The sequence below is a fragment of the Chroicocephalus ridibundus genome, chromosome Z (assembly GCF_963924245.1).
Source record: "Chroicocephalus ridibundus chromosome Z, bChrRid1.1, whole genome shotgun sequence".
Classification (NCBI taxonomy): Eukaryota; Metazoa; Chordata; class Aves; order Charadriiformes; family Laridae; genus Chroicocephalus; species Chroicocephalus ridibundus.
The window spans coordinates 66,600,253-66,619,814 of NC_086316.1; the positions used below are offsets into that span (position 1 = coordinate 66,600,253).

The window sequence follows — 19,562 nt, forward strand, 5'->3', positions numbered from 1 at the left end:
AAGAACTGCTATACAGCACCATATAATTTTTTTTATTTAAACAAGCTTAAGCCAAGTTTCACCAATACTGGAAGCCAGCAAAAGCCAACAGAAGCATTCCCACAGTCACCCCACCCCCAGCCACTTGTTTCCACTCCCGCCCCATCCTCTCCTGCACCAGGATAAACTCGTGCACAGCTGGACCATCACCTTTACTCCAACTTCAAATGACAACAAACGCATTAGCGCACTAAAAGATCTTGCAGAGTTCAAGCCCATGATACAGAAGGAAAAACTGATCTTCAGATCTCGTACTCTGCACGTTTGATGTTTGGGTAAGGCACAATTGCACATATCTACACACAGGTATCGCACCCAGCAGTACTGAGACTCCACTGAGCGACAGTGGAGACTGAACCTTTAGTATCACTAAATCCAATGAGACAGAAAGCTCCAGATTAGTTAGTTACAATCTATTTACTTTGCATAGGAACAAAGAAACTGCCATACCGGATCAGACCATTTAAGCAGAACCCTACCACTTGCAATAACTAAGAGTGATAAAAATCAGACACGGTAGATGATGACCCTCTTCCCAAAAGTATTCTCAAGCCAAAGAGCACAGAAGAAGTAGGAAGTGAATTTTCTCTTACAGTAATATCCAGCTCAAACTGGAAACAGAAGATTTAGTGTCTTATTTAAGCAGGCAGTTAAAAATATTCAGCATTATGGATTTGGTTAAAACACATAAAATTATACTGTACCTTAGCTAGGAATAGCTAAGGTCAATAATAAGCTGTATTTTTTACCTTTAGCTACATTTTGACAACACGAACAGAGAAAGTAATTATAATTTCAGTAAAGAAAAAAACCCAACACAACAAAAGCAACACACAACCAACCAAACAAGAAAAAAGCAAGTCAGACCTTGGCCACGCTGTGCTTTCACTGTACGTGCTCTCCCTCTGTTCCCACACCACTGCCCAGTCCAGTGCTCTGTTAAAGCATTCATGCCCTCCTTTCAAAGTCATCAAAGGTGCTACAAAGTGACATGCAGAGCTAAACCTGATGAGCTTTTACTAGTACAGTTGTACATAGTCAAAACTTCAGTTTCACTGTGTGTCTTTCATGTCTCTAGCAGGCGTCAAAAACAGCAACTGCAGAAAATACAGTATAAATATCTACAAAGGTTGTCTTGCAGCTGAACTATCTGACAAGTCTGACACATCTAGCATATACGTTTTCAAATTCAAACACAGTTTTCACACAAGTCACACAGTACATGGTTACTGTATGCACAGCAGATGAATTGCACCATTTCCGGCTTTTGATTTTTATAGAAGCATGGCTATGGCGGTATAACTAATCCTGCACTTGGGTATGTAATAAGTCACTTACACCAATTTCGACGCAAATAAACATCACTTAAAGGGTCTGCATGTTTTAAAAGAACATTGTTAAGGTTGCAGAGAAGGACATGCATTTTGCCTTCACGGATTTCCCTCAAGTTACAAGAAATCATACCACAGTTGCCACTGAATTCGCTGTTTGAATCTTTTTATATAAATCAAATCAATATACTGTCAGTACAGATATGGGATAAGAGGTCTGAAGCACTTTACGTTGAAGCTGTATTTCCTAGAACAACAACTCCCCCCTCCTCTTACAGTGATATAAAAAGATCTCTTACAATGTTCACAGCTTTTAGTGAAAATATTTGCTCTACTGCCCCGACAAGAAGAACGCTTGAGAGATTAAAGAAAAAAGATAGTATTTACATTTCGGACTTAACAGCAGAGTCAATTTCCCTTCTCAGCTTCATTCTGACGCTCATGCAGGTCTCCCAGCATAAACAGAAAATGTATTTAAAAAGAAAGTAACTGTAATACCAAAGAGACTGATAGGGGGACTTCGGGGCAAGCACAGTACCTTTTAACTAACAGTAGATCCTTACAGGAAAGTACAACTGCTGTATTTAAAAACAGAATAGAAAACTTCCACATAATACATTATTTTGATTATGTCCCTCAGTTTGCCTCTTAATAAATGTCTGGGCAACAGCTGCACGCACAATTTTAATATGTAATACACAAACTGTTACTCATAGAAATTAACCTGTCTCCTTCAGCTACAGCAAGTCAATTAATAATACAGTAAGGGCAGAGAGACGTTTTAAATTCCTGATACGGCCTGACAAAGTAGTACTTTGCCTAACATGTGTTTATTGGTAACATGACATACAGAATTACTGAGATACTCTACATGAGCATTTATAGGATATTTCTGAAGAACAATCACTATTGATGTTACCATGCATTTTCAACTGTACTTATGATAAATTCAAAGTAGACTACCTCACTAAAAATACTAAAGAGAAAAGCACTTGGCATTTAGTATTTTCTCTGATTTGTTAACATTCCAGGTCAAACATCAGAGGGCACTTAGGAGAAAGATATTAACTTTTACACATACTCAAAACACTGACTTCTCCAAATGCAGGTACTTAAAAGCAAAACTTGTCCATGTGAAAGGAAAAAAATCCACTGCTCTGTCATTACTGCTGTGAAACTGACTAGCAGTGATGGACTCAGTGTTCCAGCATCAATGCGACATATATTAACCTTCCTGAACCTCTAATAACAAGCCTAACTCCCACTTGCTATCACCACGAGATTCCGAGTTGGTTTAAAGGTATTCCTACACTGTTTCTTTATTTCCCTTGAAAGCCATGAAGCTAGTTATAATCATATTACGAGATACAGTACATTATAATTTCATTACTTGACAGAAGTAGACAGTCCTAAGAATCATAAAAAGGCAAGTTACTCGCTAAAATTCATACGTTATTTTGCCCCCTCAAACCACTTAAGATTTCCCACTAATCCTTCTGTAAGTACAGAAGCATTTCTTAACTGTCATGACCACACTGTATCAAGTATTTTTACACTGCCCTAGAAATAGACCAAAATCCATCTGAATTGCTGAGAATTCGTATAAGCAGGACATTGCTCTAGAAAACAGTTCTTATTACAGTAGTCCCAAGATAAGTCAACCTTTAAAAAATATCCTTGACGTTCAACTGACATAAGACACAACTGAAAAGAATACGCAAGTCATGTGCCCAAACTGGAACTACATTTCTTATGAGGTTTAAATAATTAGCCAGATAAACTCTAAGGCAGCATTAAAATAGGTCCTTGGATGTTAACAGTAAGTCCCTAACCTGCACAGTCCACATCATATAAAACCTTACAAGAAATCAATATGAAATTGTCAACTTCACATCAAAATTACACTGTCAATACTGCAGTGTGCCTTCCCACACACATACCAGTTAGACCTAGCAAGCGTATGTTAAAGCTGAAACGTTCTCTGAAGTACTTAAACTGCTTCACCATGGACATGACCTCGCTTTCATCCTGAACACTTCCACACATGTCAAACAGGCAAGACCACAGGCAGTTCCATAAAACCTCAGGAAACTGGACTTATCAAATAATACACACAGAAGGCAAATACAGGCTACAAACACCAGGGCACTAAATGAAACCATTGAAATCTATCACCCAGACTAAACCACCACAACATTACTTTCTACTGGAAAAAGAGAGAGGATGTTTATGTTTGAAAGCCTTTCCCCCCTCCTTACTAAGAGTTAAAGAAATCAGTTCTGCAATAACACCATGCTGCGTATTGGAATTAAGACTTGCGAGAAGTCATTTAAAATAAAAAACAAAACAAAACACCCGCCCCCCCCCTCAATTTCGTGCAGCAAACTGCCAGGACCGTGCCGGGAGCGGCCAGGTGCCGGGCGAGCCCCCGCAGCAGGGGCAGAGCCGCCGCCCGACCCCGCCGGGGCTGCGGGACGGCGCGGGGCGCTCCGCTGGCCCCGCACCGCCGCCCCCGGCCCCTGCCACCGCCCCCGGCCCCTGCCACCGCCCCGAACTCACTCTTTCAAAGCCCCTGGGGGACTCCGGCAGAAGTTAAACACAAAAGCACCCCCCGCACACACACACGCCCGGCCGCCGGGCCCCGCGCAGCCCCACACCGCTGACAGCTGCGGGACGGCCCGACCAGGCGGGGCCGCCCCTCCCTCACCCCCACGCCAGGTGCCCCCCACGCAGCCGGGGGGAGGCCGGCCGGCCGGCGGGCGAGAGCTGCCCGCCGCGCCCCAGCCCTGCCGCCCCCGCATCCGCTGCCGGCCCGCGGCCAAGCGGCGGCCGGGCGCCCGCAGGGGGGGAACCGGGCGCCGGAGTCCACCGCGGGGGGAGAGCCGCGCCGCTGTCACCCGCCGCCGCAGGGGGTCGAGCCCTGCCCGCCCGCCCACCCCCCTCGGAGCCCCCTCACCTCCCGGGGGGGGACGGTTCCATCCTCCGCTCGGCAGCGGGGTCCGTCCCCGCCGGGCTCCCCGCCGGCAGCGGCTCCAGGAGCTCGGCGCAGCGGCTGGGGGAAGCAGCCGGGCTGGCGGGGCTGGAGCGCGGCGGCCCGGGCAGGTAGTGGAGCAGCAGCGTGTCGGGGGGCTCCGGCGAGGAGGAGGAGGAGGAGGAGGAGGCGGCGGCCGGGGCGGCGGCGAGGAAGAGGGGCGCCTCGGGCAGCCGGTCCAGCTCCACGCTCCGCACTTTGCGCAGCTGCTTCCGTCTCCAGTCAGAGCGCTGCTCCCGGCAGCCGCCGCCGCCACCCGCCTCTCGCGGGAGCCCCCCGCCGCTGCTGCCGCCGCCGCTCCCCGCCGCCGCACCGCCCTTCAGGCTCCCGCAGGCGGCGGCGGCGGCCGCCTCCGCGCCGCCGCCCGAGGATAATCCCGACGACGAGGTGCGATTCCCCGCCGCCGCCGCCATTTTCTCTGGCGGGTCACATCGGGCTGCGGCGGATCAGGGGGGAGAAGGGGGGGGGGGAAAGCAGCGCTCCGGCCCAGCTGCGGAAACGGCGCTGCCTGCGCAAACGGCGTAGAGAGGGAGGAGCAGGAGGCGAGTGCGGATTGGCGGCAGCGGGCAGCGCGGGGCGGGGCGGACGGCCTGTAGGTGCGGCGGGGGCGGGGCTGCGCGCCGCCCCGCCCCGCCCGCCCACGCGCAGGTGTTGGCGGTTGGAGGCAGCCGCGCCCGCCGCCGCCGTTCCCCTCAGGGGCAGGGCCGGGACCAGGACCGGCCGCCCGCCGCCGGTGGGGACGGGCCGGGACGGGCCCGGCCCGGGAGCCGGCGGAGGCGCCGGGCGGGGAGAGGATGCCCCCGTCTCCCCGCGTGTGGGAGGGCGGCGGGGGCTCCAGCGGGCCCCAGCCGGCCCCAGACGCCGCCGCCCCGCTGTGAGGAGCTGAGGCGCGGGGAAGGCCTCCCAGAAAGTCGGGCTGACGCCGCACCCCAGCTGGCAGCACCCCGTCCGTGTGCCCCCTCTCCCCGGCAACCCCAAAACGTCCTCCCCGGGAGCCGGCCGAGGGGCCAGGAGGCAGTAAAATCACTCGCTGCTGTGCCCGATCTTACCTGCTCATTCCTCTCTGGGATTAGCACGGAATTCAATGCACATCCTTGCTTGCAGCCTTCGTGCGTCCTTATCCGCGCTGCCCTCACTTAGCCCGCGCCGCTTCACCCGTCCTCAGATACTTTTCCATGTCTGGAAACTACTTAGAAGCGTTACTGTCTCGCCAGAGCACAGCCGGTTTCCACAAGTGCGTATGTACGCACATTTAGTTTAGATTATAGCCTGCCACATGTACCTACCGCTGCGGCCGTTTCCCAAGAGACTGGGAGGGAGAAGAAAGGCAGGAGACATCACATGACCAGAACCTTGGGGAGGTCCAAGTGAAATTTACTCTTGGTCTAGATTTCCACCCAACCACAACTGGGTGGATTTGTTCCTCAACCTCCGAGCTGGGGAGAAGGGACTTAAAACTCTGCAAGAACAGACGGGCGTGCATTGCTGTCAGAAAGGTGCTGGTTTGCTGCCGTTAAACAAGCCTGCCTATTTGAATGCTGATTTAATCTGACACGAGGAAAGGAAAACTAAATGTTGCTATGCATACCAGGTTGTTTTCAGGATGGTGTGATTTTGCATACAGTAGAGGTCACACGGTTCAAAGCACTTTTCTTTAGCTGAATATCTTAGGTTTATATCCCAGGATTTGCTATGTATCCCCGAAGTTTAACATTAACCGAGTATCTTGACAATGATTATTAGTACAGTCTCTTTGCTGGGATCACTGCTTTGATCTGAAGCACTAGTTGAGTGAGAAGTACCTCCTAACAGAAGCAGATTCTTTCTTGTTTTACATATGTGATCAGATGCTGACCTAAATGTAGAGTCTTCACTGAAGGATGTGACGAGCAGACTAGAAGAGGTCTTTCCCTCTAGACTTGCAAGAGCACAAGCCCGAGGAGACTGTTTGTACTCCATATAATTGCAGAATAGTATCAGTATGCAGATGGCCTCAAGGTCACATGAAGTGAGTCACGTAGGTGGTCTGACAAGAAGACACACTAGCTACCCTTGTGAAGGTTTTTCAGTAAAGGATGCTGTGAGAAAGTCAGTTACATTTGTTGTCATCTTGTAAATAGTGTACCTTTGTAATAAGCAGGTCATCTAAGTATCCTCTTGTAATGTACATTTAAAGATAAATTAATTCTCAATTTCGTAAAAATAGTATTTGACACTTTCTTAAAACCTCTACTATAAATTAGGGACGGTTTTCTGGAAGATTCCTAAACCAAGCCTTATTGTCAAAGTGAGGACGTTACTAAATGCAGCGAAGAATAGAGCAAAGTATGTGCTTTGTAAAAGTGGCAGGAGATTAGTTGCATGCAAATTCTGAAGCAGACGGTTGAAATGAACTCAAATTATTACCAGTTGTTGGCAGTGTAACCTGCATGTACACAGGATCGTCTAGTCTTCAATAGGAAAAAAACCCAACAAACAATGCCATATTGTATCTTTTTCAAATATTCCTCTCTGCCATAAAATCACATTCACAGAAAAAAACCAAAAAAACAAAAAACCCCAAAACAAAACAAAACCACCCAAACCATGTATTTTTAAAGTATTCTAAATAGGAAAAGAAAACAGCTTTACAAATTTACTAAACACTTGTCACATGGAGAAGGAATACAGCTTTGAATAGCAGTTGGTTAGAAAAGGGCACAGAGAAGAAAAAGCAAATCTCTAATAAAAGTAAATCTAGGAGATAAGAGTGCACATACATCCTTTCAGTCTGACAGAGTCCTAGGGGACACCTCTCCCAGCATGACAAGGCTCCAACAAGGCTTAAAGGAGAAGGAAACTTGGGAAATTCAAGGCAAAATGTCAGAGTGGCAGTGGGGCATGGAGGAATGTGCATGAGCACTGAGGTGAAATGCTTTCTGGAAAGCAACTAAGAATGGAGCAAAACATGAAATCCAGGGTCAGTGGGAGGCACCACTGTAAGAAATAATTAAGCGTGGACAAGTGCTGTCACCATCCCTGTTAAGGCACGAGTTTGCCTTTTGATTAAGGCCAGCACTATCAAGGTTTTGAGTTACTTTTGGGTAAGATGGAAAGTGGGAAAACCTCACTATGTAGTCATTAAAGAATACATGGCATGCTTTATAAGAGCTGTTTATCCCCTGATTATTGGATGAAATACAACTCTAATAAATTACATTTTGCCTATGATCTGTATATTCACCTTATTCTTTCAAATTGATGTTGCTCCACTCTGCCTTGACCAGGGCATCTCAGCAGCAAACAACAAAACACCTGCCATGCCTCACTCTAGAATGACAGGTAATACAATGCCTGTGGGTGGCATAGGTTTATGCACAATATAGAGGCTCTAATAGAAGTACTAATTTCTGAAATCAATAACTGAACACGCTGCCTGTGTTTTCTTGTGATCCACTCTTAAAAATCCTTTTGCACTTAATCAATGTGCGTTGACCCGATTGTAAAAAGCATAAAACTTACAGAAGAGCTCAGAAAGATACTCAGTTACCTCTTGCACAGATTTCTCAGACTATCTAAAATACAGCTCTGGAGGGTAACACAAGGCTTTTAGCAGTTTTCAGTGGGCCTGTTTCCCCTAAGTCATAACTAGCGGCACCCAGGGTTTGTTATGAAACAGAAGCCTTTGGCCTCAAATTAGCATCGTGCAACATTTGGAACATCAACTGTTGTACACAAAGAAACTTCTGTTTGGGAACACACTAAGTTTTTGCAAGCCAAGGAGTTTCCTTGTTGCACAAAACCTGTAACAGTGTTATGAATAACCAACAATTTTCAACATGCTAGAGATAGGAATCTGCCGTGCCCCTGAATACATAATCTAGGCATCATTATCCACAAACAGAATAAATATCAGAGATAACACAGTCCATAGCTCTGGTCTTGACTAAACATGCAAAAAGCGCTTTAAGACTGTATACAAACTAGATACTCCTCATCTTGTTTTACTGTGTAGAAAGACTTATCCCCACCTTGATCTTCTGTTCATTCTTTCCATCGTGAGAAAGGGAAAACAAACCTGCTCCTAAGCCATAATCCTTTCCTGTTTATTCCTCTGTGCAATGGAGAAGTCAAGCAACTAAATGAGGACATAGAGTCTGAGGTCCTTTCATTCTTGTTTCCTAGAACCTGCTGAAAATCCACTGGTGTCTCCATGGCTTGTAGATATTTTTGCCATCTTGACAATGCTCAGTTCTTACTTCATAGCATAACAGGTGTGCCTTTTAGAAGCAATTCCATGTCAGAAAATCAGGATACCGTATCACTTTTCAGGAGAAAGCCAAGTAAAACCAGAGTCTCTTACAGGGAATTCTATGGGCTTCATTCAGATACTGAGAATGTCTAGTCTCACTGTTATTTAAGTATTTTTCTTACTGGTTTAGCTATTAATTTCAGCATTGATTTCAATGGAAGATATGTTTAAAGATTTCTTCCCTCACATTTTTGTTCACACAGAAATGAACTTTTGTCAAAAATGTTTTTTGGATCCACAAAGCTTGAGATTATGTCTTGACCAAGGTGTGTCAGCCATATTATATATGAAAAGAGCTGTATTTAAACCTCCTTTTTTTTCTGCCAAAGCACGTAATAACAGTTCTCTGTTTCTTTTTAAGAACTAACAATACTGATGTTTCTTCTAACAGCCTTGCACTATCTAGTCACATTCATCACAGTTATCAATTTTCTTCCCATAGCCTCTACTCATGAACTGGGGAACCTTTTGGTCTATATACAATACGATTCAAAGAAAAAAGGTGGTCTGTTCCCACAGAGTTTGCAATTTAAGTATGAAAGGCTGACAAGAAACAGAGCAGTCAGCAACCTAGATTGCAGTCCTTGTACAGCGGAAGTCTTATCTGCTGCCTTGATTTTTTTTGTCACTAGTTTGTACATCTTGCATAACTACTAAAATCAGTTCAATTTGTGGCCTTAGGTAGTCTTTAAAATATTGATACTTTGATGTTTAATTTGGATATTCTTCCTGGTTGTGCTGCAGAGGATTTTTCAAACCTCGAATAAGTCACTGTCCTTCATGGGTCAGTTTTTCACAGCTGTATCCGGGTAACAAATATATTTAGCTACCTCAGGCCTGACACAAGGCTGAGGGATTTATCCTTGAGTTTCCAGGTGAATATTTGCTCAGAGGAAGTATAGTAATGAAGTGAGCAAGACCTGTAAATCTTCTTCTTGTACGTCATTTATGAAGAGCTACCAAAATTATTGCAGCCGTCATCTCTTTTTCTTGTATTTTTCCAGTCTCCCATATTGACAACATAGCTCCCATCCAGATCAGCAGTTACATCTATTACAAGAACCATTGTTCCCTCTCCAGGGGAAAGCAACTGTACCATTTCAGACTCAGGAGACCAGCAATATCTTAGTTTTCCTTTATCCTACTGCTACCACTGGCTGTTACATCTCTTTCAGCCTAGGTGCTTATTATTCCATCCGTTCTGTGAGACAAAGGCACAGGGCATAAACACAGCTGTTAATAAACTGTGAAAGCTTTTCTCCACTGAAAGCTATAGATTTCCAAATTACAAGGGAACAGATGAAAGAATTTCACTCTTATTTTTGTCTGTAAGGACAATATAGCAACCTACCGAAAGGCAGCGTGAAGGGTCAGGATGGAAGAAGTACCACTTCCTCACTCCCACCAAAGAGGACCCTGCAGTTATTCTTTTTCTCTGACTGCTGCTCTGCCATTCTTCTGCCAGCACCAGAATCATACAGTACCAACAATAAACTGCAGTTACTAGAGGACAGTAACATGACAACAGCATAAACATTCAACCATCAGCTAACATAAAACCAAGGCCAAGTATTGTTGGTGTGTCTCAGCATGGCTGCGGGCTGCAAACCAACAGTCTCCCGTGATTGGTATATCCAGCACATACCACACAAATCTTATGAGGATCCCGCAGAAGAGGAGCAGACAAAAGTGACAGAAATTGACAGCTACCTCTGGATAAATGCCTGCCTAAATAATCACCAGACGTGCAAGGAACTGGCAGGAACACCCTCCACAGAGTACCCTACTTGCTTTCTCCAGAGCCAGTGCATATCTGAATAATCCTTTCTGGGTGCAGTAATGGCATCCAGCCTGACACATTCTCTCCCTCCTTTTTATTTTTGTTCATCCCACCCTGCCCTTCTAGTAATACTGTCTGTATGCTTTCATTCATGATGGCTAGCGGTGGTGGCAGTGCTGTTCCTCTTCCTAAATCCAGCAGGCAGACCTGCCAAGGCCCTCACAGCTGTCAGAGGGAATAAGAAAACTCAGCAGTGACATTAGTGCCTAGTTTATCATGTGATCCCTTTATGCCAAGCTTGTCAACTTTCTGGCACCATGGCAGCTTTTTGCTGTAATGATGACAGAGAATCCACAGATCTTAAAAATAGTTGTGGAATCTTTTGTGTCCAAACAGTCAAACCTTTGTCATAGCCAGCTTTTCAGAAAAGGCTGCATAAATTTTTTCCTGGGGTCTTAAATTTAAGTTATTCCCTCCAGCAATAATAGTAGGTTCAACACTACTTCATTGCTTGTATGCCAGTGACAGTCCCTGAGAATGATGTTTTCAAATCCACTTAATCACAGTGTCCCAAGCTGTCGTCTGAACTAAGCATCCTCCAAAGCTAGATGATCCTCTCTTCTGTGCATACACAAGCAAATAAGAGCCAAAGAGTCATAAAAACTTTTCCCAGACAGATTCTGGAAAAAGAAAGATTGCACTGGAGAGTTCTGAGGAAAGTAACTTTTCAGTCTTAATATTTTATTGGTATTAAACCCAAACACCTTACCTTTATATTGCGTGAGCAGCTGTCTCCAAAAGAAATACAATGAAATGAAATATATCTTTGCAAAACAAATTTCTTACCTTTCTTGAGATCTGACTTGCTGATAAAAAGATATTTCAAAAAAATATTCTCTCTATTCCATGGTATAAACCTGCTTCTTGAATTTGGCTGCTTTTCCTGTGGTTTATTTATCATTCCTAGGGCTCTTCCTGCTCTATATCATAGCTTCCTTTGCTACATCTGGTTCATTTGCATCTTTCTTGATGTTTGTAGAGACTAATGAATCTCACCTATTAATAAATCATCAGTAGATATATCCTCTGCTTTCTGCATACTTACTTTCCTTCTCCTAGACACTGAAATCACAGAAAATAGGCGTTGTATTAGTTGATCATCTTTGACATTTGCAAAGTTAATTTGCATGTAATATAATTACATGTATATACTATAAATATATGTATAACATATTTATGTTATACATATATTGCTGCTTCTTTAAAAGATTTGGTTTATATTTTGCAATTTTAATTTTGATGATTTTGTTTCATCCTGCTGATGTAACCTGAAAATGTTGCCGAGGTACAAAACTGAGCTGACTCCACATGCTTTACGTGTTCTCACCATGAAAGGCCTTGAGAATCAAAGAATGACCTTGACAGAGAAGACATTTGCGTGGATTTGGGGGCGGGCATTAATTTAATGCTTGCCAAGGTAGGATACATAATTTATTTTGACAAATTGCCTATCTTCCTTGTTCTTTGTGGTTTAAGCCAAAACTTTGCAGATTTTGAACAAAGGCTTGCAAGTCTCAAGAGCAAAACTGACCACTCACTGCTGAAAGTATTAACCACGCAAACCACTTCCAGTGAGTTGTGTAACTGCTTTTCAAGGATGGTGCCTTAATCACATTTATCATGCACGATACTAACAGTGCAAATCCGATCAGTTAAAAAATACATGTCACTATTTTCTTGTGAATTTCATTAACAAATTAATGGAGCTGCTGCTTTTAGTTTCCTGTCCTCTAGACACAAGATTTGGAGGTGATTTTATTTACAAATTTTAACATCAATTTCATTATATTAACTTCATTACGTAGTCTCTAACATCTTAATCATAAAGCTGCATGAACTGCATGTTGAAATGCATGCTGCATGTTGAAAAGAACAATCTTCCTTTTAATTTCTATCCAAGATAAGAATGTGTATTAACACATTTGCATATTAGTCACAGAAGTCTTGAGATTATAACTGTTTGTTTGCTTTGTTACCCAGAACAAAGGATCCTTTTCAGGGCGGTAACATACCTTTCAGTCTACAGTAAGAACTACTGCAGGCTCCTTTCTAATAACTTCTTTCACCCTCTGGATCATCCCCATGTATATTTTAAGTATGGACAGATACCAAATTTAAAAATAAAATGCAGGGTGAAGAAGCTAAATAAAGAAACTAGCACCTCCTCTTATTTTTTAGTTCCTAATCCCAAAACTTTCTGAGTTATTCCCAAATTCCTTTGTATGTTCTAACTCCCCATGTTTACTATGAATTGTGACAATATATATTTCTTCTTTTTTGCAGAGAACTCAGATTTATTTGGGTTTGGTTCAGTGGAAGCATTTACGCATGATTGCAGCAACATTTTATTTTAAGTATGAGGAAATTTTAAGTATGTCAGTTCAGGCAGACATTGAACTTATTAAACACTAAGAAAAGAGTTTAATAAGGGTACTTTTCAGGTTACTAGTTCAGGTTAATCCTTTATTCTTTTATCCTGCCACTTAAATTTTAATAGAGTAGATGATTACCATTCACTGCATCATTAATCAGTACATAGCTCTCTTCTCCCCCTGACTAGTAGGGTCCCTGTTCTTTTCTGCATTTCCAAGAATCCCCCTGGACTTTTAAAACTCAACTTTGTTTTGGGGAATCTTCAGTCTCAACACAGTGGTCAGATATATACTTCTCTAGAGCACTATACATGCCCACCAGAAGCTTCTCTTTCAGATTTTGAAGAATTTGGAGTAGTATATACACTACTATATGAGAGTCTAGCTGTCAAAGAACATCACAGCTCATTTTTTCACCATTCTAAGTTATCCAATGTTTGAAGGAAGCTGAAGAGCATCAGAAAAGTATCACTTAAGAAAATTATGAAAGAGGAAGGTAGACCATTGGAAATGCCTGCAGAAAGGCAAAAATCCTATTTTTAAACACAGAATTTCCCCTAATACGATTGATATAAAGCAACTTATTTACGTCTAAAATAAAACAGGACTATTTCTCTAACTCATGTGAACATGTGCGTTTATCAGCCAATAAATGTAAAATAATTTGTACAATTTTCTTTCCCTTAAAATTATATTTGGTTCTTATTTTCCATTATAAAACACTTACTAATGACAGCATATTAGAGAGGTATGTAACATAAAGTCCTGTCTCCTTCCTCCTTCCCTCTTTTTTTAAAGTACTGAAAGAAGAGAAGCTACATTCCAATGCATTTTGATGATGTCATGAAAGCCAAAGTTGTAGCTATAAAAAGAAAATATTTCTATTTCCCCTGGCCCCAACGAAGCATGAGATAAATAGCTATCATTTGGAATAATGAAGATTCATATCTGAGACTTAACCTAGCTTTATAACCCTATCAATTACTTTGTTGAAAACTATAACCAAAGGTAGATTTGATGTCAGATGCGTGTTACAGAACTGCATGAGTGTGTTTGTAGTCTGTGTTGGTACATGGAAAGGCATTCCAACCATCTTATTTTAGTAATTGTACCACACCAAAGATAACAAAAGCTGTCCTGAGATTGAAGTGTATGATGCTTTCAAAGCGTGTTCATTATGAATATTCGGAAGGTCGTAGGTCTGAATTCCACTGATGTCTCGCATTCTAGTCTTGCTGCAGAAGATGGGAAAGTATGAATAAAAATTTTGCTAGTAAGCCCAAGCTTACCATATTTTTTTTCTGAGTATTTTGACATTCATTGGTCTAGAAGAGGATATACAGAGCTTCCAAAATTACAGAGGAGAGACAAATTCTGTCCACCTTTCCTTTACAATCTCGGCTAAGCTTTTGTCCAGGTGGCTCAGCTCCAGTGATGGGGGAAATATGCTGTTATCACTGCTAAAGCCCCTGGGCCCAGTGAAGGCAACATCTGCCTGAAGTCCTCTCTTGCCCAGAGCTCAACTTTAAGGGTCCTGGATCTTGTCCCTGTGCAACGTTCAAGCTTAGAAGAACCTCTTAAAAAATCAAAAGCATTTTTATTTAAATGTCGCAAAGATAAATTGAAATACTATGTGTCATCCTCCCATATGTCTAAAGGAAGTTGTGTGGCATATTGTATTAATACTGATATGAACATCTACTTAAGCAAAGCATTCATTGTAAGGTGCAAAGTGTTAAGATTGCCCCACACCTTTAACACTGTAATTCTCTGAATATTTGTATATTTATTTTTATTAAAAAAAAGACTTTATTTGTATAAAAGCAATTCCTAAGGCACAGACAAGTGAAACAACTTATCATCACACAGAAAACTCATGGTCTAAGCCGGAAGCGAAATCGGATGAGACCATCTGCTGTGGTCACTAGGCACAGGCACGTCTCCTTGTGGAAAGATAAAGGACTTAACGGGGCTTCCATGTCATGGCTTGGGCTTACTCTTTGCCTCAGCAGCAAATGTTTTGAGGAGAGACATCTAGTGCTCTGTTCAGTGCTTCTTAGTCTAAATGCTGTGGGTTGCAGTAGGTTGGCTAGATACTGTTTTTCTTGGACTCAAGCATCAAAATACCCTTACCAGAATCCTTACAGACTCATTTAAAGCAGAATATGTTTGACTTTGCTGCAAACACATGTACTTTTCCCACAAATTAATAGAAAGTCATCCAGGACTGAATTAATTAGTCTAGGCCATTACATTCTACATCACCTATTCCCTCTTCTAATTACAGTAAAAAACCACAGACATTAATGTTTTTAAGCTTTAATATTTTTTTATAACATGAGTCAGATAAGGGGGTTTGTGGCAGCATGATAGTGAATCACACAGCTTTTTTCACTTCAACAAGATGCACAAAAATTACAGCACCTATCACAAGACTCATTCGACAATGGACAAGTTTTATTTTTCACTAGGTCCAGGTAGCCCCCATGACAAAGGGGCTAGGAAGTCTGCAGGATAAAGAGGCTGTGGTGGTCACGCCCTCCCTTCTCTTTGCCTGCACTGGGCTCAGCAAAAAGCAAACTGAGCTGGCCAAGAATGAGTTGATTCAGCATGCTGTGCTGAAAAGGCTCTTAAGCTGTTCCAGACAAAACTATGAGGAAGGATGACAGTGACAACACCATCTATCCTTCAGGCTAAGTCACTCCCCCGCTCCCGGACCCCAGCTTTGGACTGCTGCCAAAATGAATGATCTCTGCTTTAAAATATACTGGGAAGTCCATGTCTGGCACAGGTTGTTCCTTAGTTCTTTCTAATTGTCCTCCGTGGCTGCACGATCTACTGAAATTTGCAAGTATGGTCTATACTGTAGCACAGAACAATGTGTGATTGAACTTCAGGTGAAAGGGCTGGATCTTGTTGGCTATTACATTAATTTGTATAGTGTGATCCAAAGTTAAAACAGGAAGAGGTGGAAGCTAGTGAGAACTGGTTGTGACTGAAGTGCTTGCTTCAGAGAATTTTGCTCTGCACTGCTTGACCTACAAATACATTCCCTTTCCCTTGTACTTATTGCTTCAGGCTTTTTCTTTGGTCTTGTCTGTACCACAGAAGTTGCAATGACTTAACTGAATCAGTTTCTAAAGGAACATATTTAAATCAGAGCAATCCTTTGTATGAAGACACGGAGCCCCCCTGAGTAATTCCCAAAGATAAGACCTTTTATTTAGTGTCAGCAAAGTCTCTCATTTAATTTTTTTCATCATCAGATCTCAAAGCACTTTATAAAGTAGGTCACTGCCATTTACTCTGTTTTGCAGATGGGGAACAGATGAAATGATTTGCCTACTGTGGGCAAGTAGAAAGCTGGGAATAAAAACCTGTGTCTGCCCAATTCAGTGTTTCAGCCACAAAGCCACATGGGGTTTCCAAGTTTTCCTGCCACGATCACATTTCCTTTGAGGATCACATTTCTGCTACCCTTGTAATGATGTACCAGTGATTTCCTGGTAATCATAATCAACTTGAAGAAATACAAAATAATAGGTCTTATTTGGTGTACTTTAAAGTGTTTTTTATACAATGTTAGCTCCTAACAGAGCCTTCATCTCTTAGAACTTACTTTTGACCATGCAAAAAATATTGGAAGCATCTGCAAAATATCTAGAGTTTGTCTTCCTCCATCAAAGTCAGGCCACAGAAAATTCACTCCAAAGTTATGTTCAGATGATAAATAAACCATCTTACAGCCAAAAAAAGAGTGCTGTAGCAGAATATAAATCAGCCAAAGTGTAAGCGTACAACTAATTTAACAAGGATCAAGAAGCAATAAAAATGGTTGTGTTGAAACACCACTTCCGTCCATGGTGTTGAAATACCATGTTCCATCCAGCCTCCAGGTTGCAGACATAAGCTTAGCTTACATTTTCAGTAAGGCTGTCCTAACACTGAGCTGTCAATTAAATGTTCTTCCTCTGTCACTGGAACCCGAGAGGTGTTGTGACATCTCCGTCCTTGGAGGTTTCCAAGGCTCAGTTAGACAATACCGCAACTGACCTGATTTAAAGCTGACAATAGTCTTGCTTTGAGCAGGAGGTTGGACTAGATAATCTCAAGAGAGCCCTTCCAAACAACATTCCAACAGTCCTGCAATTTTAAACTCGGTGTGAATGCAGTGGATCTTAACATTTGGATTGTAGTTATCTGAAAAAAGTATGAGAATGAATGAGCTCTTGCAGAATTGCCAAGTTAGTAAAATTCTTCATCTCAGAAAAATGGAAACACTTGATTTGCTATGCTATGCAATCTGTTATGCTAGGAGAGGAATTGTTCAGATTTTTATATTAGCTAAGTCTTGTATTATGTATAAGGAGATGCTGAAGCATTTTATTAATAGGTTGCAGTCATTAACCCAGTTTTACAGATGAATAAGAAGGTGATTTCCTGTTACAGTTGATAATGAGCCCTTTTCTGCTTTGTTTAGCTCAGTTGACATCATTCATGTATTTGCTAGCAAAGCAAGGTCTGCGGTAACAATATAAGCTAATCATTAGAATTGATAGAATTGTAATTGGTATTAGAGACATAGAAATGTTGTAGTAGCAGTAGTGTATTAATGTTTAGTAGTAGATATGGTAGTAATGTAATAGTAAAATGTAATAGTAATGTAGAATGCAATGGTTTGATTGTTAAATAAAGGGAATAAGTGGATCTCATGATGATTACCTATAACATGACGCTCACTGGATTGACAAAGCTACTGGCTATGTCTAAAAGTTGGACAGGCCACCTATCACGCGGAAACGAACACGTACTCCGGTATGTGCTCAATAAATAGACCTTTTCTGGATTCTGGTTTTCATCTTTGCCTTTGCAATAAAAGAAACAAAATTGCAGATTGGCATAGGTATTGTGATCTGTAACTTTTTTCTTTGTCTTTCCTTTTCGCCCAGTACTTCTCAGGGCTACTAACTTGCAAGAAAGATCTGATTATGGAAAAGGTACCACAATCTCATTTTATTATCAATGCCTTATTAGAACTGGGAAGACATTTACTTCTTTTGTCACAGGAAAAAAGCCAAAGCAAGAGAAGTACAAACATCCATGTTATATGCTATGTAGGGTATGCTAATCTGAAGCTACCATTTTCACATATATACTATGCATTACTGCTAATTAGATACAGACAGAAAGAGCTAAGAGAAGCATTTTCTACCTGAGAGTGTAATCGCATCGCAAACAGTGTTTGGCATATAGTTATTTGGCTAAATTTGTTTGGGCAAATAAACCCTTTAAGGGTTCTTATAAGGTCTAAATACCCTGTTCTGCTGTTTTGTAATTATTTTTGTCTATGCATTTATGTACTTCATATTATGCTATATAAATTGATCATATAACAGTTTGACCTGAAAGAAATGTCTTATCAGTACAAAATACGTGTGTTGATTTCAGATTAATTGTTTCCCTCAGACTTTTCACTTGGAGTGTTAATTTTGAATTCAAAACAAAGCCAGATCTTGAAATGAAGAAATCTTTCTGCTGGTGGATTCCTGTGCTCAGGTCTTCTACTAGACACATTTGCGAGACTCTGGAGAGTTCTTACAAACAAGTAAAATCTTGGCTTCCTTTAATTCATTTGGAGTTTTTACCCTGACCACAGCGGTAACCTTTGGGCAGAAGTATTATTTTTTAAACAAACGAGGTGCTTCTGTTCAAGGCCTTTCTTTGGGGAGACCTAAAATATATTGGGTTTGAAACATTTCTATATATCGCTGTACAACTGTGAACAATCTTTGTGTACTGCTGAGTTTTCCCAGAGCAGTTGATAATGAACAGTTGCTGGAGCAACAGAATTAGGACGGACATTTATCAAAGCTATCAAAGTTATTTTGCTTAGGGTGAAAGTTAATGGTATTTATTCAGTGTCTCCTGCTAAGCTCATTCACAGAATAGTATCTTACTAGAAGAAATATGCATAAATCAAGACAAAATTGGAAGCAGACAGTATCAATATGAGCACATTTGAGTTCTTGTTAAGCATAGATTCATGGTGATTATTTTACAACTCTAGAAATCGTCACTTCAGATATACAAAAGTGGCAAGATGCTAAAAAGACAAATTCAAAGTCCTGGGGATTTTTTCCTTTTTTTTTTTTTTCTCCGCTGAAAAATAAAATTATGTACACAGCAACAGATCCATATAAGGCATATTTTAAGATGTTAAGTCAAGGGTCCTGCTGATTTTTGTTGCTACAAAAATCATATGTCATCCTTTTACGTAACTGCTCACAGTACCATCAAATGAAGAACAGCTGACCAGCTGTCAGCTCATGCATCTGACATGACTTGATACATCAAGAAAAATGGATATGCAATAAATGAAGTTTCAAGTTCAAGAATCTTATTTTTGATGGAAATTCTGAAAGATACTTTAAAATACTTTCAGAAGGGAAGAGGACATGCAGGCTTTGTGACAATGTATATTTAAAGAAGAATGCAGTACAGAAAATTAAGATATACATGTGGAAGAACTTGCTGCAAATAAAAATTTGCAGGAATATGCCAAGGTTTCTAACTGTTCACATTTAACATTTCCTAAAGTGTTGGTGTATGAAGAAAGCTCATTTGTTTCTTCATTTTAAATTAAATAAAATTGCATTTC

At 41.7% G+C, this 19,562-nt stretch overlaps 1 protein-coding gene across 3 annotated transcripts in view; it reads right to left on the reverse strand.

The window, feature by feature from the left end:
- MAP3K1 (mitogen-activated protein kinase kinase kinase 1) overlaps nucleotides 1-5,882 on the reverse strand; it is a 64,575-nt gene extending 58,693 nt beyond the window's left edge. Inside the window, exons 1-2 of one of the 3 annotated variants that reach the window (XM_063320321.1) lie at nucleotides 5,688-5,882; nucleotides 5,451-5,587 (exon numbers count right to left, since the gene is read on the reverse strand). In XM_063320321.1, coding sequence (XP_063176391.1) covers nucleotides 5,451-5,458 — 8 coding nt within the window. In that variant the 5' untranslated portion in view covers nucleotides 5,459-5,587; nucleotides 5,688-5,882. Of the gene's footprint in view, nucleotides 1-4,326; nucleotides 4,838-5,450 lie in introns of those variants that run through there. The other 2 variants (XM_063320322.1, XM_063320319.1) reach the window with 2 other exon arrangements.
- Between the last annotated feature and the right edge of the window lie 13,680 nt (nucleotides 5,883-19,562).